Source organism: Culex pipiens, chromosome 3 (genome assembly GCF_016801865.2).
Source record: "Culex pipiens pallens isolate TS chromosome 3, TS_CPP_V2, whole genome shotgun sequence".
Taxonomy (NCBI): Eukaryota; Metazoa; Arthropoda; class Insecta; order Diptera; family Culicidae; genus Culex; species Culex pipiens.
In genome coordinates this window covers 184,854,698-184,872,834 of record NC_068939.1, presented here as the reverse complement: position 1 = coordinate 184,872,834, position 18,137 = coordinate 184,854,698, and the positions used below count along the sequence as shown (strand labels likewise).

General features: G+C 43.2%; 3 protein-coding genes across 5 annotated transcripts in view; 1 reads left to right on the top strand and 2 right to left on the bottom strand.

Annotated features, from left to right (window-relative positions):
• The window catches only part of LOC120414355 (40S ribosomal protein S12, mitochondrial), a 29,369-nt gene extending 13,276 nt beyond the window's left edge, over nt 1–16,093 (top strand). For all 3 annotated transcript variants that reach the window (XM_039575516.2, XM_052710525.1, XM_039575517.2), the window contains one exon: nt 15,675–16,093. In XM_039575516.2, coding sequence (XP_039431450.1) covers nt 15,675–16,036 — 362 coding nt within the window. In that variant the 3' untranslated portion in view covers nt 16,037–16,093. The remainder of the gene's footprint in view (nt 1–15,674) is intronic.
• LOC120414356 (uncharacterized) lies at nt 1,516–8,491 on the bottom strand. Its single transcript, XM_039575518.2, has 5 exons — nt 7,158–8,491; nt 5,632–7,096; nt 4,380–5,357; nt 3,918–4,258; nt 1,516–3,031 (listed from the first exon to the last, which is right to left on the bottom strand). The coding sequence occupies exons 1-5, from the start codon at nt 8,473–8,475 to the stop codon at nt 1,575–1,577; spliced, it is 5,559 nt and encodes a 1,852-aa protein (XP_039431452.1). The 5' UTR covers nt 8,476–8,491; the 3' UTR covers nt 1,516–1,574.
• On the bottom strand, nt 9,012–12,016 carry LOC120414349 (aminopeptidase N-like). The gene is made up of 3 exons (XM_039575506.2): nt 10,975–12,016; nt 10,573–10,913; nt 9,012–10,511 (listed from the first exon to the last, which is right to left on the bottom strand). Exons 1-3 carry the CDS (start codon nt 11,955–11,957, stop codon nt 9,055–9,057), a joined length of 2,781 nt encoding a protein of 926 aa, XP_039431440.1. The 5' UTR covers nt 11,958–12,016; the 3' UTR covers nt 9,012–9,054.
• Nucleotides 16,094–18,137: the final 2,044 nt, after the last annotated feature.

The following is an 18,137-nucleotide window of genomic DNA, read 5'->3' as shown; positions in this document are numbered from 1 at the left end:
TACGGTACAAAATATAAAAAAAAAATCACTGTAATTTCCTAAAACCGGCGAAGTTCTGAAGTCATGTTTTTCCTCATACATTTTTGCGGATTCTCCCATACAAACTTCATCGATAAATAGGCCCCCAAAACCAAAGCTAAAAACTCGATTCGCCACCTACCTACATTCGAGTAGGAGAACTTTTGTGCAAGGTTACGTTTACGTTTTTGCGCGATAATCGCAAAAGGAAGTGAAAACTATTTTAAGATTTTTTAAAAGAAAATTGATTTTTTGAAATAAAATAAAGATAACAGGAGGTAAGAAATGAAAAGTTCTATCGATTGACTTTTTGATTTTTTTGCTAAGTTGCCTTTTTCATTGAAAATTCTGAGATCCGGATTGAAAACGCGAGAATGAGGTTAGATTGCTAGTTTTGAAAATCATTCCAATTAACATTTTTCAAGCAGAGCGTTGCTTTAATAGTAGAAGTGATTTTAAAAAATATTTATAAATTTTAATAATCTACATTCTCAATTGATTAATTAGGTTTTGGTTGAATAAAACTTTTCCTTTTTTTAATCAGATAATGAACCGGTTAAATCGGACATCACAAGAATATATTCGTTTATAACAATTAAGATACTTATTTCTTACCTGAAAATTGTATAATTTGCTACAAATGTCGATTTTATGATGAAATAAAACAATTTCAAATTTCAAACCAATTTACTCGCTGTTGGTTATAATGAAAACATCACCTCAAGTTTCAGCGCCCTCTAACGGGGGGTAATTTTGACGTTTGATTGCCTATAGCGACCCCTGAACGAACTGACGTGCCACGAGCAAACCACTTTTGACCGCGGCGGCGTTTTTGCTTCTAGCGATCAATCTGTAAAAAGGCTTTTCTCTCTTCTCTCTCTTTGCTAGCCTCTCTTCTCTCGCTTCGCGCCATTGTTTTCATGCAATGCATCGTTGAAGTCGTTGAAGTCAGCCTAAACTGACACATATGCTTTCAGCGAAACGATCAGCAATCTATTCTCGATTTCATTGGTAAGTTTTCAAACGAGCACTTACAATGAACTCAAATTGATGAGCGATGAACTTTAATGCATGTAAAATGACACAAACAGGAATCAGGGAGTAGGAAGTAGGACGCGAATGTCAAGAAAATGAAGGAATTCGATGATAAATGGGAGAGAATTGAGCGAAAAGAGACCGGAAATTGTATTTTTTCTCTCAATTCTCTCTCGTTTTGCATAAACGATGAACGTTTTGACCGAACGATGAACATTTTGCTTCGTGCGTGTTTGAAAACCTACCAATGAAATCGAGAATAACCTTAACCGATTCGGCTCAAATTTCGCACATTTACTTATTTTTGTCTGAGGAACGAGCCAAGGATTATCTCAAATGTATTTTTTCAGGTTCTCCCTAGTGTACGACACAAATATTTTTGAGCTATTTGCGATTCCATGGCTTTATAAGCAAAAGCCAAAAATAAATAAAATATTTGTCCTACAAGCATTAAATAAGCACTTTAAAATCTCCAATTTAATTATTTTATTACATATTATTCATACAGTATTAAACATTTTCTAAGCTTCAACAAATCCTTCCAAAAACTCTCCCACAATCAGCCCCTCCAGTGTGTTGAACCAGTAGAAGTTGCTGGCCACGGTAGCCCTGGCAGCGGCCGCAGTACTAGCGCTAACTCTGCTTCCCAGCTTGCCCAGCAAATCTTCCAGCTGTTGCTGCTCGGCAGCATTGTTCGTCCTAGCGGCAATGTTCGCAATTGCGTTGTTCAGCGTACCAACGCCCAAGCTGGAGATGAACTCGTCCACGATGGTCTCGTCCATCAGGAACTCGATCATAGCGTCCACTCCCGCTCGGCTGGTCGAGTACACAGCGGAAACAATGCGCGTTCGCTCCGTTGAGAGCAGGTTGTTGGTTCCGAACGCGGACATCAGGTATGCTTTGAGGTACTCCTTATTCTGGGAGCATCCGAGCGAGTCGATGAGCAGCGATCGCTCGGCTTGATTCTTTGAGGTGTGGAGTCGGTTGTACAACCAAACGAATTCCGTTTCTCCTGAGTTGTGCATACCGTAGCAATAGACCACACTGGAAACGTCCGGATGGACTGGGATATTGCTCTGAACGGCTTGCTTCAAGGCAGCTTCCGTACGGGTGAGACAGTCTGTAGTTCCGATGCGACACGCCCACGTGGTGATGCTCTGTCTCAGATATTTGTCCAGCATGGTTTCCCCATCTTGGACGGTGTCAACGGTTACGGTAGCGTAGACCGTATCCAGCATCGAGTGGACATAGTTGAGGAACGCCGGGTAGTGTTCAGTTCCACGTAGTTTGTTGTTCAAGTAGGTCAGGACTGTGTTGGCGGCTGCCCACGGCGGGTACGCGGTCTCCTGTGCGAGGTACTTCATGAGCGTCAACGGAAGCGACATGTCCAGACGGTCGGCACGAGCCAAATTGTAGGCGTCGTTTATCAGCTGAGCTCGGTTCTGTACGTGAATCACGCTGGGATCAGTCATGAGCGCATCAATGAGCAGCTCCCAGTTCTGTGGGTCGTAATTGACTCGATAGTATCCGGTTTGCTGCTTGTTGAAGATCACCCATTCGTTCTCCGCTGCTTCTGTCGATATCTTGGCCGCCTTCGAGGACAACCAGTCAAAGTGAAGACTGTCAAAGTCTGCGGAAGTTTGCGTTGCGAAATTGTACGGAATGTGGAAGACGTGGCTGTTGGGCAATTGGCGATCACTCAGGAATCTCTCTTGAGAGAGGTAGATTTGACCGTTCTTGTAGTCTCGCTTAACCGTCAGTAGAGGGAAGCCCGGGGCGGTAGTCCACGAATCCATCAACTGTTTGACGGTGAATCCGGTTGGGTAGACATCCTTTCCTTGTATTGCCAGTTGGAGTCCGTCGTACAGATGATCAGCAACGGCCGCGTCCAGAAGCCGTTGGTTGAAGTACTCCAGCAGACCTACGCGCCAGTTTTCGTCTTGGAATACGACGCGGAACATGTTCAACACGCTGCCGGCTAAAATCAACATAGATGTTTTGAAATAGTTACAAAAAGTTAGCAATTATTCAAACCACATTTTCAGCAAAAAAAAATTCAGGGGAAAACGTTGATTTGACAGTTTGTTTCAGTATAAAATAAGTAAAACACGATCATTTAGCAAAACGATTAAACCAATTTACTAACTAGATAAAAACGAAGTCTGTTTTGAAAATCGATGCTAAATATTCAAGAACTACATAAACAACAAACAATACAAAAATTTCAAAAAATTACAGTCCAGACTCGATTATCCGAAGGTCTAGGAAAAATTTCACTTCGGATAAGGCTGGTAAAAATTTTATTTAAAAATTTACGTGTTTATAAATTCTACCAATTGAAATTTACAACATTTTAAAAAAGAAGTCTGAATTTTCAAAATAAACTTTTTTTTTCCAGCAGTTATACAAAATTTACACATTTTACTAAAAGTACTAAACTTTTTTAAATTTACAGAAAATTTTTACATATTTCAAAATGTCATAATTGTAAAAATTACCAGAATACTATAAAAATTACAAAAAAACTACAAAAAATAAAATAATAATAATAATGCAAAAATCACATCAATGACAATAAATACATAAAGATACTATTATAAAACTTACAAAAGATCAAACTTTAAAAAATGCAGGAATTACAAAAAAAAAATAATTACATGTTTACAAATTTTTCAAACTTTTACATATTTTTCTAAAATTTTCAGAATTTTCAAAATTTACTAAATTTACTATTTTTTTTTCTAAAAAAAAAATGCAAAGTTTACAAATAATACAAATTTAACATAAACTGCTAAAATTGCAAAAAAAAAAAAATGCAAAAAATACTAAATTTTGAACCGAACACCTTTTCACGATCACCATACCTTTACTGTACGCAATAGTATCAAACAGCGCGGCGATCTCACTCGGCGAAGCCGCATTCCAGGTCATCGGTCGGATCGACTCGCGGGCATCGGCGGCGAACGCGTTGTGAATGACCTCCACGTTCCACAGGTCCATGTACCGCTTCTCCGGGTAGGCCAGCTGCGCCGCCAAGTACTCGTACACCGTGGCGAATCCTTCGTTCAGCCAGATGTAGTCCCACCAGTCGGGACTGACCAGGTTTCCGAACCACTGGTGGGCGTACTCGTGGGCGATGATGGTATCAACGGTCTTCTTGTTTCGATAGGTGTTTACGGACGGGTTGAACAGCAGCACGGGTTCACTGGAAAGACACAAGTTCGATATTTTTAGCCGACCAGACAGTTATGACGGCAATCTAATAGTCTGCTTATCAAGAGGGAAACAATGGATTTGATATTTGATAAGCGACTTGTGCAACTCACCCGTACGCGACCAAGCCCCAATTCTCCATTGCCCCAGTGCCCCGATCAGGGATAGCAATTTGAGTCATTTTAGGCATATGATCGGTGTATTCCACTCTCGTGTACGCGCTCAGCGCGTTCAGAATGTCCACGCCGGCCTGTAGCGGATATTCCGTCTCTTCGAATACGTTCGAGCGTGCGTAGACCGTCTGGTAACCGCTAGTTCGGATCGCAAAGTCCGACACGGCAAACGCTAACAGATAGGTGGACATTCTGGTCGATTTCTGGAAGTGAGTCGTGACAAAGTCGGCGTCGTCCTGGTCCGGCTCCAGTTCACCTTCTTGAGGCATATTGGCAACGGCGTGGTAGTCCTTTCCGTGGGTAATGGACAACGTGAAGGTGGCCTTCAGACGGGGTTCGTCGTAGCACGGGAAGGCCGATCTGGCGTGGGTGGGTTCGAACTTGCTGGACGCCAGGTATCGACGATTTCCGTTGTTGTCCAGATATGACGATCTGAAAAATCCCATATTGTTGTTTTCCTGCAATCTGCCGTCGAACTCGACCTTGATCATGTAACTTCCAACCGCAAGCTGCTGCGAACTGGTGATCGTGAGATGTTCCGTCCTTGGATCGGTGTCGAAGGGTGGAGTCTCCAAAAGTTCAGGCTCAGCTCCATCTCTATACAGCGTCACTCTTCGAATAACCAGGTCACGGTTGAGGATCGTGATCTTGTCGGTAGCTTGCAGTACATTTAGGAAGATCTCCACCGTTCCCTGGAACGTACGCTCGTTGCGGTGGATTGCCGTTCGAAGATGCAGATTGTAATGCGTTGGAGCAGTAACCGTTGGAAGTCGGTAGGATTCATCGACCTCCTGGAACGGTGCAACTTCTGCTTCAGCTTCCGGCTCTAGGTCTCCCTCCAGCTTGCGCCATATCGGATTTTCGGACACCACAACGGACACTACCAGCGCACAGAGAAACACTTCCTTCCAGCCCATGCTCGTTCACTTTCTAGCCAAGTCCGCACCCTTACTAAAGCTCCGGTGGCTTAAAGTGCCACTTTTTATTGCTGTCCGCCAACGGGTAATAAATCACCTGATAAGATTTTCAATATCTTTACGAGCCTATCAAACCCAATCGTTGAAGCTACTGGCTTAGATTGACTACGATCTATTTTTCGACCAATAAAGGGATTCTCAAATAAGCACGAATAAATTGTTTAGTATCAAACTTGGTTTATTCAGCGAGATTGTACATCTAAGCCTCAACCCACCCGGCGTACTTCTCCAGGAACTCCGCCACAATCACGCCTTCCAGGCTCGAGTGCCAGTCAAAGTTGGATTGAACCGTCTCCAGCGCAGCGCTGACGACATTCTCGGGCGCCATTTCTCCAACGGTCGCGAAAAGCTGCTTCAGCTGGTTCAGCTCCTGCTCGGTGTTTGTGCGAGCCGCAATGGCTGCGATGGCACTGTTGAACACCGGTTGCTCCAAGTAGTAGATCAGATCGTCGGCAATATCCCAATCGTCCAAAAATTTGATCAGTGCATCAACTCCTGTCCGGGAAGCCGAGTAGACGGCTTGCAGAACTCGGGTACGCTCCGCTTCGAAATAGTTGACCTCGATTCCAACTCCGGCACCGATCGAAGTCGTCAGGAACGCATCTAGCTGATCCATGCTTTGCGAACATCCCAGCGCATCGATCAGCAGAGTTCGTTCGGCACTGTTCTGCGAGTTGAACATCCGCTTGTACATTGCGACGAACTCCTCATCTGTTGCACGGTGCATGCCGTAACAGTAGACTACCGTAGCGACATCCGGATGCACCTTGGTGTTGTCCCGAACGGCAGCACTAAACGCTTCGTGGGTCTTGTCCAGGCATTCGGAATAGCCGATTCGGCAGGCCCACGTGGAAATCAGCTGCTTGAGGTACCGCTGCTTCAGCGTTTCCTGCTCGTCGACGGTCACGACCGAGAGTGACGTGTAGATGTTGCCAATCAGTGTGTGAACGTAGTACACGAATCCCTCGTAATGCTCCGTTCCGCGAAGTTTGTTGTACAGGTAGTTGAGCGCGTTGTTGCCTGCGGCCCACGGGAGGTAATCGTAGTCGTTGGTGAGAGACGTAAGCATTCGTAGAACAACGCCAAAGTCCAGCAGGTCCGCTTTGGCAAGGTTGAACGCGTCATCAATCAGCTGGGCACGATTGTAGTGATGAATTGCTTCAGGAGTACGCACCATAGTTTCCGTAAGCATCTCCCAGTTTCGAGAGTCGTAGTTTACGCGATAATATCCAAACTGCTGTCGGTTGAAGATCAGCCAATGTTCGGGCTCGGTACCAACCAGAACCTTGGCAGCCTTGGTCGTCAGCCACAGGAAATGGTTCAGCTCAAAGTTCGGATCGCGCTGATCAGCCAAATTGTACGGAATGTACCAAACGTGATCGCTGGGAAGCTTCTTATCAGCTAGGAAACGATCCTGGGACAGAATCAACTCCTTGGACTGGTAGTTTCTTCGAACATTCAGCACCGGGTATCCAGCAACATTGGTCCACGACTCCATGACCTCCTTCACCGTCATCGTATCGGGGATCATGCGCTTGCCCGATATGGCACTTTGTAGTGCGGCGTACAGATCATCATCGGTAGCAGCAGCAAGCTGGCGGCTCAAAAGGTACGTCTTGAGACCGGTTCTCCAGTTGGCATCCCCGAGGACAATGCGGAACATGTTCAGCACGCTTCCAGCTGGAAGTTCGTGAAGAAATCTTTAGAAAAGGATCACTGTATCAAATCTGGTCATACTCACACTTTTCGTAGGCAACTCGATCAAACAGGCCGGAAATTTCGCCGGGTGTAGCCGCATTCCAGTTCATTGGTCGCGTTGCTTCAGTCGAGTCCGGTCCAAGAGCAAGCTGCAGCACGTCCAGCTGGAACAGGTCCATGTACTCCTCCTCCGGATAGGCCAAATGAGCGCCGTAGTATCCGTACAACGTGGCGAATCCTTCGTTTAGCCAGATGTACTTCCACCAATCCGTGGTCACCAAATTACCGAACCACTGGTGAGCGTACTCGTGGGCAATGACCGTTGCGATGCCCTTTTTGGTGCGGTACGTGTTGACCTCCGGGTTGAACAGCAGTGCCGGCTCGCCGTAGGTCACCAGGCCCCAGTTTTCCATCGCTCCGGATCCCCAGTCCGGGATGGCGATCTGGGCCAGCTTTGGCATGTAGTTGTAGTACGAAATGTCCGTGTACAAGCTCAGCTCGAGCAGCGTCTTCTCGCCGGCTTCAAGCGCGAACGCGGTCTCTTCGATGGCGTTCGGTCGTGCGTGGATCAGCTGCATTCCGTAGGTTCTGGTTTCAAAGTCCGAGACGACGAATGCCAGCAGGTACGTCGACATGATCTGTGACTTCTCGAAGGTGGTAGTTACGAACTCCGGATCATCAGTGTCCTCTACCAGCGCTTCTACCGGCATGTTGGACACGGCGTTATACGTTTTGTGGTGAGTTATTGAAACGGTAAACGTAGCCTTCAGCGTTGGTTCATCGTAACATGGGAAGGCCATCCGGGCACGGGTTGGTTCAAACTGCGTGGAAGCCAGGTAGCGATCACGGTTATTCTCATCGCGGTAATACTTGCGGAAGAATCCGCTTGGAGAGTCCCTTTGCAAATTTCCGTTGTATTCGACCTTCAACACGTAAGCACCAACTCCAAGCTGCATCGCACACTGGAAGGTCAGCAGTTGTCTGGTTTCGTCATTCTCCGGAACAGGTCGATCGATCTCGGCCAGAACATCATCTTGCACTCGGTACAGCACAGCCGAAGTGATCACCAGCTCGCGGTTATTCACGACAATTTTATCCGTTGGGTTGACCACATTCAGGTGAATCTCGACGCTTCCCTTGAAAGGCCTATCGCCTTCGTGGACCGTTGTCCGCAGGTGGATCGTGTAGTGGGTCGGAACGGAATCCGACGGAAGCCGGTAGCTCTCGTCGACCTCCTGGAGCGGAGCAATCGTCTGCTTCACGTCCGCATCGACTCCGATTTTCCCCAGAGGGAATCGTAACTCCCCAGCTACTAAGGCAAGCGCAACTGCGCCCAAAAACGCGACTTTGAAGAGGGCCATCGCGGTACTAAGCCGGCAGTGGTTCGATCGGCTTATTTAAAGGCAATCGATTGACGATCTTATTGTGTGTTGAATAATTTTACAAGCGCGGCCCGAGCCCTGATTGCGCTTATCTGTTTGCGCTCTGGGATGGAAGCTGAGTGACATTCGGCTTATCTGTGGAGACGATACAATTGTATACGAAAGGGGTTCGGGCCAGATAACACCTTGGAGGTGGAATTTGTGTATTGGTTCGTGAAAAGAACCCCCGTCAATGTAGCGTATTTAGGCTTGCATTAAAATTCAAAGCACAGTTAAGCCGGTATTAATGGACAATACTAATCTTAACTACTAGAGTCACTATGAGGTGGAGGTACACGGGAAGGAGATTTATCGCAAAAGTTACAAAAAAAAAAACTTGAAAACGAAAAAAAATATTATTCTAAAATTTTAGAATTTTATAATTAAGGAATTTGGAAATTTCCGTGTATATTTGATATTTTTTGGAGAGATTTTTTTTTAAAGCTATACAAAAGCTTATCAAAAATGCGTGCAGGTATAACTGATAAGAGTTTATTCAATCTAAAAATGTGTAATCTGCTAGTAAACTGTGTTGGCGGCGTACTTCTCGTAGAACTCAACCGACACCAGCCCTTCCAAGCTGTCGTACCAGCCGGCGTTAGCCTGAGCTCGCTGACGTGCCGTCTGGACGGTTTCGCTCGTGACGTGATCCTTCACAGCTTCCAGCAGTTGTTCCAGCCACTGGCGTTCCCCAACCGTGTTCGTGTGGGATGCAATGTTTGTGATGACGGTGTTGAATGCTCCTTCACCAATGGCGCTCAACAATTGGCTTGCATTATTCATGAGATAATCAATCAGAACGTCGATGCCTTCGCGACCGCCGGCTACGATGGCGTCCACGATCTGCGACTTCTCGCTGGACAAAAACGAAACCGTTGGGATCTGAATTACGGTCAACAGAGCCCGGACACTCTCCGCGTCCTTCGTACATCCCATGGCGTTGATCAAATCGGTGCGCTGAGCTTGATTCTTGGACTGCACCATCTTGGGGACCAGATAGGACAGCAGTTGGTACGATCCTTCGCGCAGCCCGTAACAGTACACGACAGCCGACACGTCCGGATGGACAGCTTGCTGTTCGATTACTTCGTTCGTTAGGGCGTTGAAGGTTCTGTCCAGACAGTCTCGATTTCCCATCCGACAAGCCCAGCTCGATACAGTTTGCTTTAGGTACTTGTGCAGAGTTGACTCGTCTTCCGATACGGTGGTCACCTGCAGGGTCGCGTAGATCTCGGACGTAATTTCGTGGACAAAGTTGGCGAAACCGGCGTAGTACGGTGTTCCACGAAGTTTTGCATAGAAGTAGCTGAGCACGTTGTTGGCGGCGGCCCAAGGAGCGTATTCTGTTTCGTGGCGCAGGTAAGTTAGGAGTTTTAGCGCAACCGACATGTCAAGTCGATCGGATCGAGCTAGGTTGAAGGCATCGTCGATCAGTTGAGCCCGATTGGCGCGATGGATGGTCGCTGGGTTCGTGAGCAACGTGTCGATGATGAGATCCCAATTTCTGCGATCGTAGTTGACTCTGTAGTATCCGAACTGTTCGCGGTTGAAGATCACCCATTGATCTTCGTTGGTTTCAAGATCGATCTTGGCCGCTTTCGTACTCAACCAACGCAGTTGATCGCCCGATCTTGCTCCGCGATTCACAAAGTTATACGGGATGTGCCAGACGTGATTGACGGGCAGGCGTTTGTCGGCTAGGAAGCGATCTTGCGAAATAATGGCTTCACCAGTTTTGTAAACTCGACGAACGTTCAGCACCGGATAACCGGGAGCGTCCGTCCAAGACTTCATCAAATGTTCAACGGTAAAGGGTTCGGGAAGCAGATTTTGATCCTGGATTGCTGCTTGTAATTCGACGTACAAGTCTTCGGGCTTTGCACTGCTTAGCTTCCGTTTGAGTAGGTAGGACTTCAAAGCTGCTTTCCAGTTTTCGTCACCGATCACCTGACGGAACATGTTCAGGACACTTCCAGCTGAAAAGAGTTAGAGTTAGACACGGAAAAAAAAGTTTTCTAGAGATCATGAATTTCCTACACTTTTGATACGCGATCACGTCAAACAGGTGCCAAACTTCATCCTGCGTTGCCGCCGGATGGTTCATGGCACGAATGTCCTCACTCGCATCCTGAACAAAAGCTCGCTGAATCACTTCCACGTTGAACAGCTGCCAGTACTCCAGCTCGGGATAGGCCAACTCCGTCCCGTAGTACTCGTACAGGGTGGCGAACCCTTCGTTCAGCCAGATATACTCCCACCACTGGGGGCTGACCAAATTCCCGAACCACTGATGGGCAAACTCGTGCGCGATAACCGTGGTGACACGTTTACGATTGCGATAGCCGTTGACCGCCGAATTGAACAGCAATGATGGTTCGCTGTAAATAAATTTGAAGCCGGTTTATTGCTGGAACTATCTAATCTGATTGACGGCCATACCCGTACGTCACCAAACCCCAGTTTTCCATCGCTCCGGTACCCCGGTCCGGCACGGCAATCTGAGTCATTTTCGGCATGTAGTCGTAGTACGGGACTCCGGTATGCTGATCCAGCGCTTCCAGAATCTTAGCGCCAGCCTGTAGAGCTAGTCCGGTGTCCTGAATTGCATTCGATCGCGCAAAGACTTGCATTTTTCCGTTGTATCTTCCCTCAAAGTTGGTCACAGCGAATGCCAGCAAGTACGTGGACATTTTTGGAGAGATCCGGAATTTGGTAACAACATACTCTGCGTTGTTCGGATCGGGGTTGCCGGAATCAATTGGCATATTGGCGATGGCTGAGTAGGTTTTATGATGCGTGATCCACAGTGAAATGGTGGCCTTAAGATCGGGTTCGTCGTAGCACGGGAAAACACGGCGAGCCAGCGTCGCCTGGAAGTGCGTAGATCCAACGTAGTTGACGACATCGCTATCATCCCGGTACGAGGATACCAGATATCCGCTCTGGTAGTTCCTCATAGTTCCGGTGTACGTCACCTTGAGGTAATATCTTCCAATGGGCAGTTCACTTTCCGTTTTAAACACAACGTGCTCGATTTTGGTATCAATTTCGACCCGAGGACTTCCGATCTTGACTGGATCTCCGAAATTGTCCGGAATCCTGTACAACTCGGTCAGCTGAATGTCCAACTCCTGCAGATGCATTGTAATTTTGCTGGTTGGATTAACCACGTTGAAGTAGATCTCCGTCGTGGCACGGAACGTCCGAACATTCGCGTGAATATTGGTAGTCAATTGAATGAAGTAATGAAACGGAATTGTATCCCTCGGAAGAAAGTACGACTGATCAACTTCACGAGTATCCGAATCGATTTGGCTTACGCCAGCTTCTTTCAGCGACGTTCGCTCGTAAATTGGGTGATCTGCGCCTACCACAGCAAGCACTAACGCTAGTAAACCACCGAGGTGGGACAACCTTCCCATTTTCGTGACCGTTTCGCGAACCGTTTAGATGCAAACTGGACGTTTCTCGCCGCCAGGTGAGATTTTTAAGTGTTCAAGCAGTAAACTGATAACGACGCAGGGATCATTAAAACCGTGCTCGAAATCGAAAGATAGGAGCGCATCTTTGGTGCTCGTAATGGCTTGTTTGTCTCATGTGAAAATACCTAACGGTCGAACGATTATTTTTTTTGATGTCGATAGAGTGAAAGGTACAACAACACTTTGCATAGACGCCCTTGTTTTTATTGGGTCAGTTAGTCTATGCTTCCCTAGGCTTATTTTGAGGCACTAAAATTCGTTTACTTATGTTAACTTATGCACGTGGTTTCACATTATGGACCAACTTGCCATTTCTACTTCCAACGAACATCTATCCAATTTAAATGCAAATCAAGTTGCATTTCTAAAGATATCCTATTGGATGCAGCGTCCTGTCCCATTTTGGTTAAGTTGCTGCACGTGTGCGTCATTCCTTTCAATTGTTTGGCGGTGTTATTTTTTGCCAGCTCTTTCTCATAACAAAAACACACCTTTTTCTGACAGGATTTTCTGTGAACGCGAAAACTTTCCCGTACGACCGTCCAAATGGGATTGAGTGAGCGAGAAGGACGCCTCGCAAAGGACAAACAAAACAATTTCGGCTGGACAATGGCAGCTTCGAGCTTTGTCCAATTGGGAAATGTGCGAAAAGCTTGGTGCTGGTCACTTTTTTGTCCCTTTTGAAATCCGCTGCGGCTTTGTGAGGAATTTTAATTAGTTATTTTTTTTATTTTTTTTTCCAGTGGGAAATTTTTGATCGCAGGTGTGGCGGGTTGACCCATGATTTTATAGGCAATGGATGACTCATAACGTTATTGAAATTCTCATTTGCTTTGATATAATAATTTATCTCTACAAGTGAATGGTACTTGTTCCTACTTATGTTCCTTAAACTTAAAATTCGCTCAAATATGACTAAGAAACAATGTAAACCTCTACACATTTTTTTTTATTTGTTTGGATTTCTGTGTTATGTGAAGCTATGTCTACTTTTTGCTCATAGTTGCATCTGAAAGCTACACCCAAAGTTAAAGAACGAGGGGATAGTTCTCACGAAAAGAAACGTGAGGAAAGTGCTATATTGCGAGAGTATAGTCCTCTCGCGTGTTCATTCGTTCATTGGAACAGTTCATCCTATGAGTGGCTTATATGGACAAACGACCGCCACTTAGTCACCGAACCATGGTGGCCCACACGGCAAAGGCACGGTTCAATATGCCGAAGGAATGGGTTCGAGTCTCGGTACCGGTAATTTTTTTTTATAGATGAACTTTTTTGGAAAATGAACCATGAGTAAACTGCCGCTCTAATCTAGTCCGTCCCATATGTATTTTTATCATTTTTGAGATAAACATAACAAAAGTCTTGTTTTTACATGTACTTTGAGCCTATTTAATAAAAATGTTATGTTTGTTCTTGAAATTCCAAAACAAAAATCACTTTCGTGCTGTCCCATATGCAAAATAAAGGCAAGTTAGTTCCTTCTAAAAAAATGTCTCATGAATCGATTTAATGGTCAATGAAATTATTTAAATTTCATGGACTATGTTTTCAAGAACCTTTAGAACATAAAAACATCAAAAATTGTTCATATTTGTAGGAGTATTTACTTGAGTATTTATAAATTGTTAAACGTATTGTTTTAAATCATGCTGTTTTTAAACAATTGACAGTCACGAATACAAAATATACTACACACCATTATGGCCTATGGGTAGTATTCCGTAAAATTCTATTCCAGCATGAATGCATTTTCGTAGTCCTGGTTCTGGAAAAGGTTCATATTCCGATTTTGTGGATCACTCAACTTCAACGGTCCATATGTTGAGACATAGTTCTTATATAATTTGCCTCTCTAGTCATTTAGTCTCGTTTATAGTTAAAATTGTACAGCTGTGAAATCTTCTATAAATTAAATAAATCTAAAATAAAAATAAAATAAACATACATTGTATTTAATTTTATTAAATTAACTTGGAAATTACCAAAACAAACCTTGAAATGACAGTTTAACTTTTGGTGTATATGTTGAAGCCTACCTTGATACCTCGACTGACTTGCCTTTATTTATCGACTAATAAAGGAAAGTCAGTTCCATTATGAAAATAACACAAATTTACCTCCAAATTATAAGTTTTCTGAAACAATTTTTTGTTAGGGATATTTGTTGAACTGATATTGAAATAATTGTATACAAATTTATCAAAAAAATGTTGATTAGAATTGTGATAAATGGTGAAACATTTTTTGGGCTTCCCACGGCGTTATCTCAGCACCCGCTTTTAACATATGGGACGGACTAGAGTAGAGCGGCAGTAAAGTACTCTCGGTAATTTCGGGATTTATCCTCTCCGTCCGCACACATTTTACTACCGAATCGTGCTCTTTATCCTCTCGTATGCCGATGCCCAGTTCTGGGTGTATCAAAAATTTAATATTTTGTTTTAGATCCAACTCGTCTATTCTGACGGTCACTTATGCGGAAATCAGCCTCATTCCTTTTTCGCCAAAAAAAAAAAACGAAAGCAAAATGAAACTCAGCAACCCTTGCGATCGTCATCATCTGCGCTACAACAGGGATTAATATTTCATGGCCTCCTCTTTACCCCATAATGTTGTGTCCACCACCAGTTGGTGACTGTGACCAACATCGGCTAGGCTTTCACATGGCCTGCTAGGCTGCGAGGATTGAAGAATGTGAGGCGCAAAGATGTAAAATACCGTAAAGGATTCCGGAGCCATCAGGCTCGATCCCCGCTCGTAGCCAATTTTTGCGGGCAGGTGAGCTATCACAAAACTAACTCAAAGGACACAACAACAGTTGGTGTGAAATTGAGATTTTCACTATCGAGAGATCTGACCATACGGCGCGAACCAACTCTTTTCGTCGCATATTTCCCAGAACTTGACATCTCTTTTCTCGTTTTTTGTTTCGCATCAAACGTGTATAATTATGACCTTTCCGATTGTTGGAAATGGTCAATTTTATGCAAGAAACAATCGCCCGAAGCCTACTTTCTCTATTCAGCCAGCCATAATGGCCAGCTTTGTTTGCAACAATCGGTCATCTGTCACTCCTTTGAGGGACAAAGGATTCCACAAAAGCAAAAATCGTTCAATCATCTTGTGGTGGGAGATATCGTCCTGCGCAGATCTTTCCTTGTAAACGCACGTTTAATAGAAAGATGTTCTGACGCCACATGCATAATGGAAAATGGGACAACCGCAGCTTAATTGGCTTCACGTGTGTGGCTTATAGACTTTCTTAAGAAATTGATTCGATTGTTAGGGTTGACTTTCTTTAGTGTCGGTTACTGAAATTCTATTTTTTTGATTGTTCAATCATCACATTTAAACTTGTTTATCTTTAACTTACCCATTTAGATTTATTTCAAATTAGATAGTTATTAATGTTATTGCTATTTCCATTGCACATTCTATGAAGTTGAACACGTTATTTGGTTTGAAACTGAACCACCCTAATATTTAACCGACTTTAAGGTTGCTTTAAAACAAATAAACTGTTATTTTCTTAATGAAACTTGTCCTGCAAGACTAGTTGCCACGTTCTGATTGCGCATGAAAAATCAATACAGTTTTTGCATTAGAATCGCAATAGCAATAAATCTAACCAAACTTTCCCGCCCTCCCTTCCAGCCTTCTCATCGTTCCTGCAGCGAGGCACGATGGCCACCCTGAACCAGATGCATCGCACCGGACCGCACATCAAGAGCCGTCCACCGAGGCAGCCCCTGGACGGGAAACCCTTTGCCAAAGGCGTCATCCTAAAGACCCTGATCAAGAAGCCCAAAAAGCCCAACTCGGCGAACCGGAAGTGCGTCCTGGTGCGGCTCAGCACCGGCAAGGAACTGGTCGCGTACATCCCCGGAATCGGCCACAACCTGCAGGAGCACAACATGGTGCTGGTGCGGGTTGGTCGCATGCAGGATTTGCCCGGAGTCAAGATCAAGTGCGTCCGCGGCAAGTACGACCTGCCCCACGTGAGCAAGCAAAAGTAAGCGGAACGTGCTTCCTCGTGGTCCATCAATAAAGGAGAGATGTGTGTTAGCTGTGTAGATTGGCACGATTTCGAGCAGAGGAGATGGAAGCGAAAGAAAGTCCCTGACTAACGTAAGTTTTTCTCGGAATTTTCCTCATTTCTTGCGGCTTCGAAAGGATAAAGAGCAAAGAGTTGCCGAAAGTGACTCAACAGATTTGATGTGTGTTGTTTTTTTCTCAGTGGTGCTGGTAATTCTCGGAAGAAATGTACAGATTTGACCAATGCCACACCGGTCAGCTGGAAAATTTCTTAGACAAAGAGTTTAGAAAGGTGGAAGCAGTGAAAGAAAGTTGCCAAATCATTCTCCCATTTGTGGTAAGGTTATATTGATTTGCATAAAAATGAGCAGAGGCTGCGGTAGTAATTTGTTACGTTGTTTGTCGGTCATTACACGCACAAAATTGATGTTCTTCACGAAGATGATCAGTGCAAACTTACTTTTGGTGTAAAAATTGGCAGAAATATCGAAAAAACATATTTTAAGGAAACTTAAAAACATTCTATAACCTTTAAAAACTTAAATTTGTCAAAGTTTACTAAAACAACATTTTGTTGGTTTCCTTAAATTATAGAAATTTCTAAAATTTATGAAATTATATAATTTATAAAGTATTCAAAGTTCACATCATTCTAAAAAAACATTAAATTAAATATAAACTTTACAAAATAATCATCAAATTCATCAAATTCATAAAATTCATAAAATTCATAAAATTCATAAAATTCATAAAATTCATAAAATTCATAAAATTCATAAAATTCATAAAATTCATAAAATTCATAAAATTCATAAAATTCATAAAATTCATAAAATTCATAAAATTCATAAAATTCATAACATTCATAAAATTCATAACAATCATAAAATTCATAAAATTCATAAAATTCATAAAATTCATAAAATTCATGGAATTTACAACAATGTGTTAAATCTGTTAAATCTGTTAAATTTGTTAAATTTGTTAAATTTGTTAAATTTGTTAAATTTGTTAAATTTGTTAAATTTGTTAAATTTGTTAAATTTGTTAAATTTGTTAAATTTGTTAAATTTGTTAAATTTGTTAAATTTGTTAAATTTGTTAAATTTGTTAAATTTGTTAAATTTGTTAAATTTGTTAAATTTGTTAAATTTGTTAAATTTGTTAAATTTGTTAAATTTGTTAAATTTGTTAAATTTGTTAAATTTGTTGAATTTGTTAAATTTGTTAAATTTGTTAAATTTATTAAATTTATTAAATTTGTTAAATTTGTTAAATTTGTTAAATTTGTTAAATTTGTTAAATTTTTTGGGTTTGTTGTCTTTACAGTAAAATTTCTAAACAATTTGGAAAATTTTACCCTAAAAATTTGAAAATTCAACTATTTTGAACCGACTAATTCGGATCGTGTTCCAAAGAAACTGTAAATCTACAATTTACATCGTACAATCTCGTGACGAAACACAACTAATCTCGAGATTGACCAAAAGCTGGTAAACCCGCAGAGTCAATGATCGATTTTGAAAAAAAGCAAGACAAGAAACAAAAAAACCTTCCTTGGGATACCATTTTTCGTAAAATTACACCCCGGGTTACACCCACTCTTGTGCAGCAGATATGAAGGTGTAGATTTTGTTTCGCCATGTTTTACTAAACCCATAATTGTACATCCTAACTCCTGGCCCGGGATAATGCGAGGAAAACAAACAAATCCTTTTTTAAACCTCTTCCAAGCAAACACCAGTGCATTCGGGCGTGTTTCCTTGAATCGTTCAGCATCTTTACCTTGCCCTCGCCCTAGTCTCCTGATAATGGGAAGCTGCAGCAGCAGCAGTCAAGAGATCGCCCAAAAAATAAAATCGAGAACAATTTTTGGTCACATTAACACCTTCTCGTACATCCCTTTTTTAGGTTGGGTTTGGATTGTCTTTGCAAAATCCTGGAAGTAATCTGTTTCACTTCTTTATGCCTGCAAGTTTCGTCGATAAAAGATGAGTCTCGCAAATCCGTTTTCCCAAACATCAGCCAGCGCGTTAAGCCGTTCTTCTCTCTGGGAATGGCAGAGGAAACCCGTTAGATCTT

Bases quoted from the DNA above. Each gene is read 5' to 3' on its own strand.
- LOC120414356 (XM_039575518.2), bottom strand. From the start codon at position 8,475: ATGGCCCTCTTCAAAGTCGCGTTTTTGGGCGCAGTTGCGCTTGCCTTA. The intron at 4,259-4,379 runs GTGAGTTGCACA...GTGTCTTTCCAG, and splicing joins TGGGGCTTGGTCGCGTACGG to TGAACCCGTGCTGCTGTTCA. The intron at 3,032-3,917 runs GTATGGTGATCG...TGTTGATTTTAG, and splicing joins TACTATTGCGTACAGTAAAG to CCGGCAGCGTGTTGAACATG.
- LOC120414349 (XM_039575506.2), bottom strand. From the start codon at position 11,957: ATGGGAAGGTTGTCCCACCTCGGTGGTTTACTAGCGTTAGTGCTTGCT. The intron at 10,914-10,974 runs GTATGGCCGTCA...ATTTATTTACAG, and splicing joins TGGGGTTTGGTGACGTACGG to CGAACCATCATTGCTGTTCA. The intron at 10,512-10,572 runs GTAGGAAATTCA...AACTCTTTTCAG, and splicing joins CGTGATCGCGTATCAAAAGT to CTGGAAGTGTCCTGAACATG.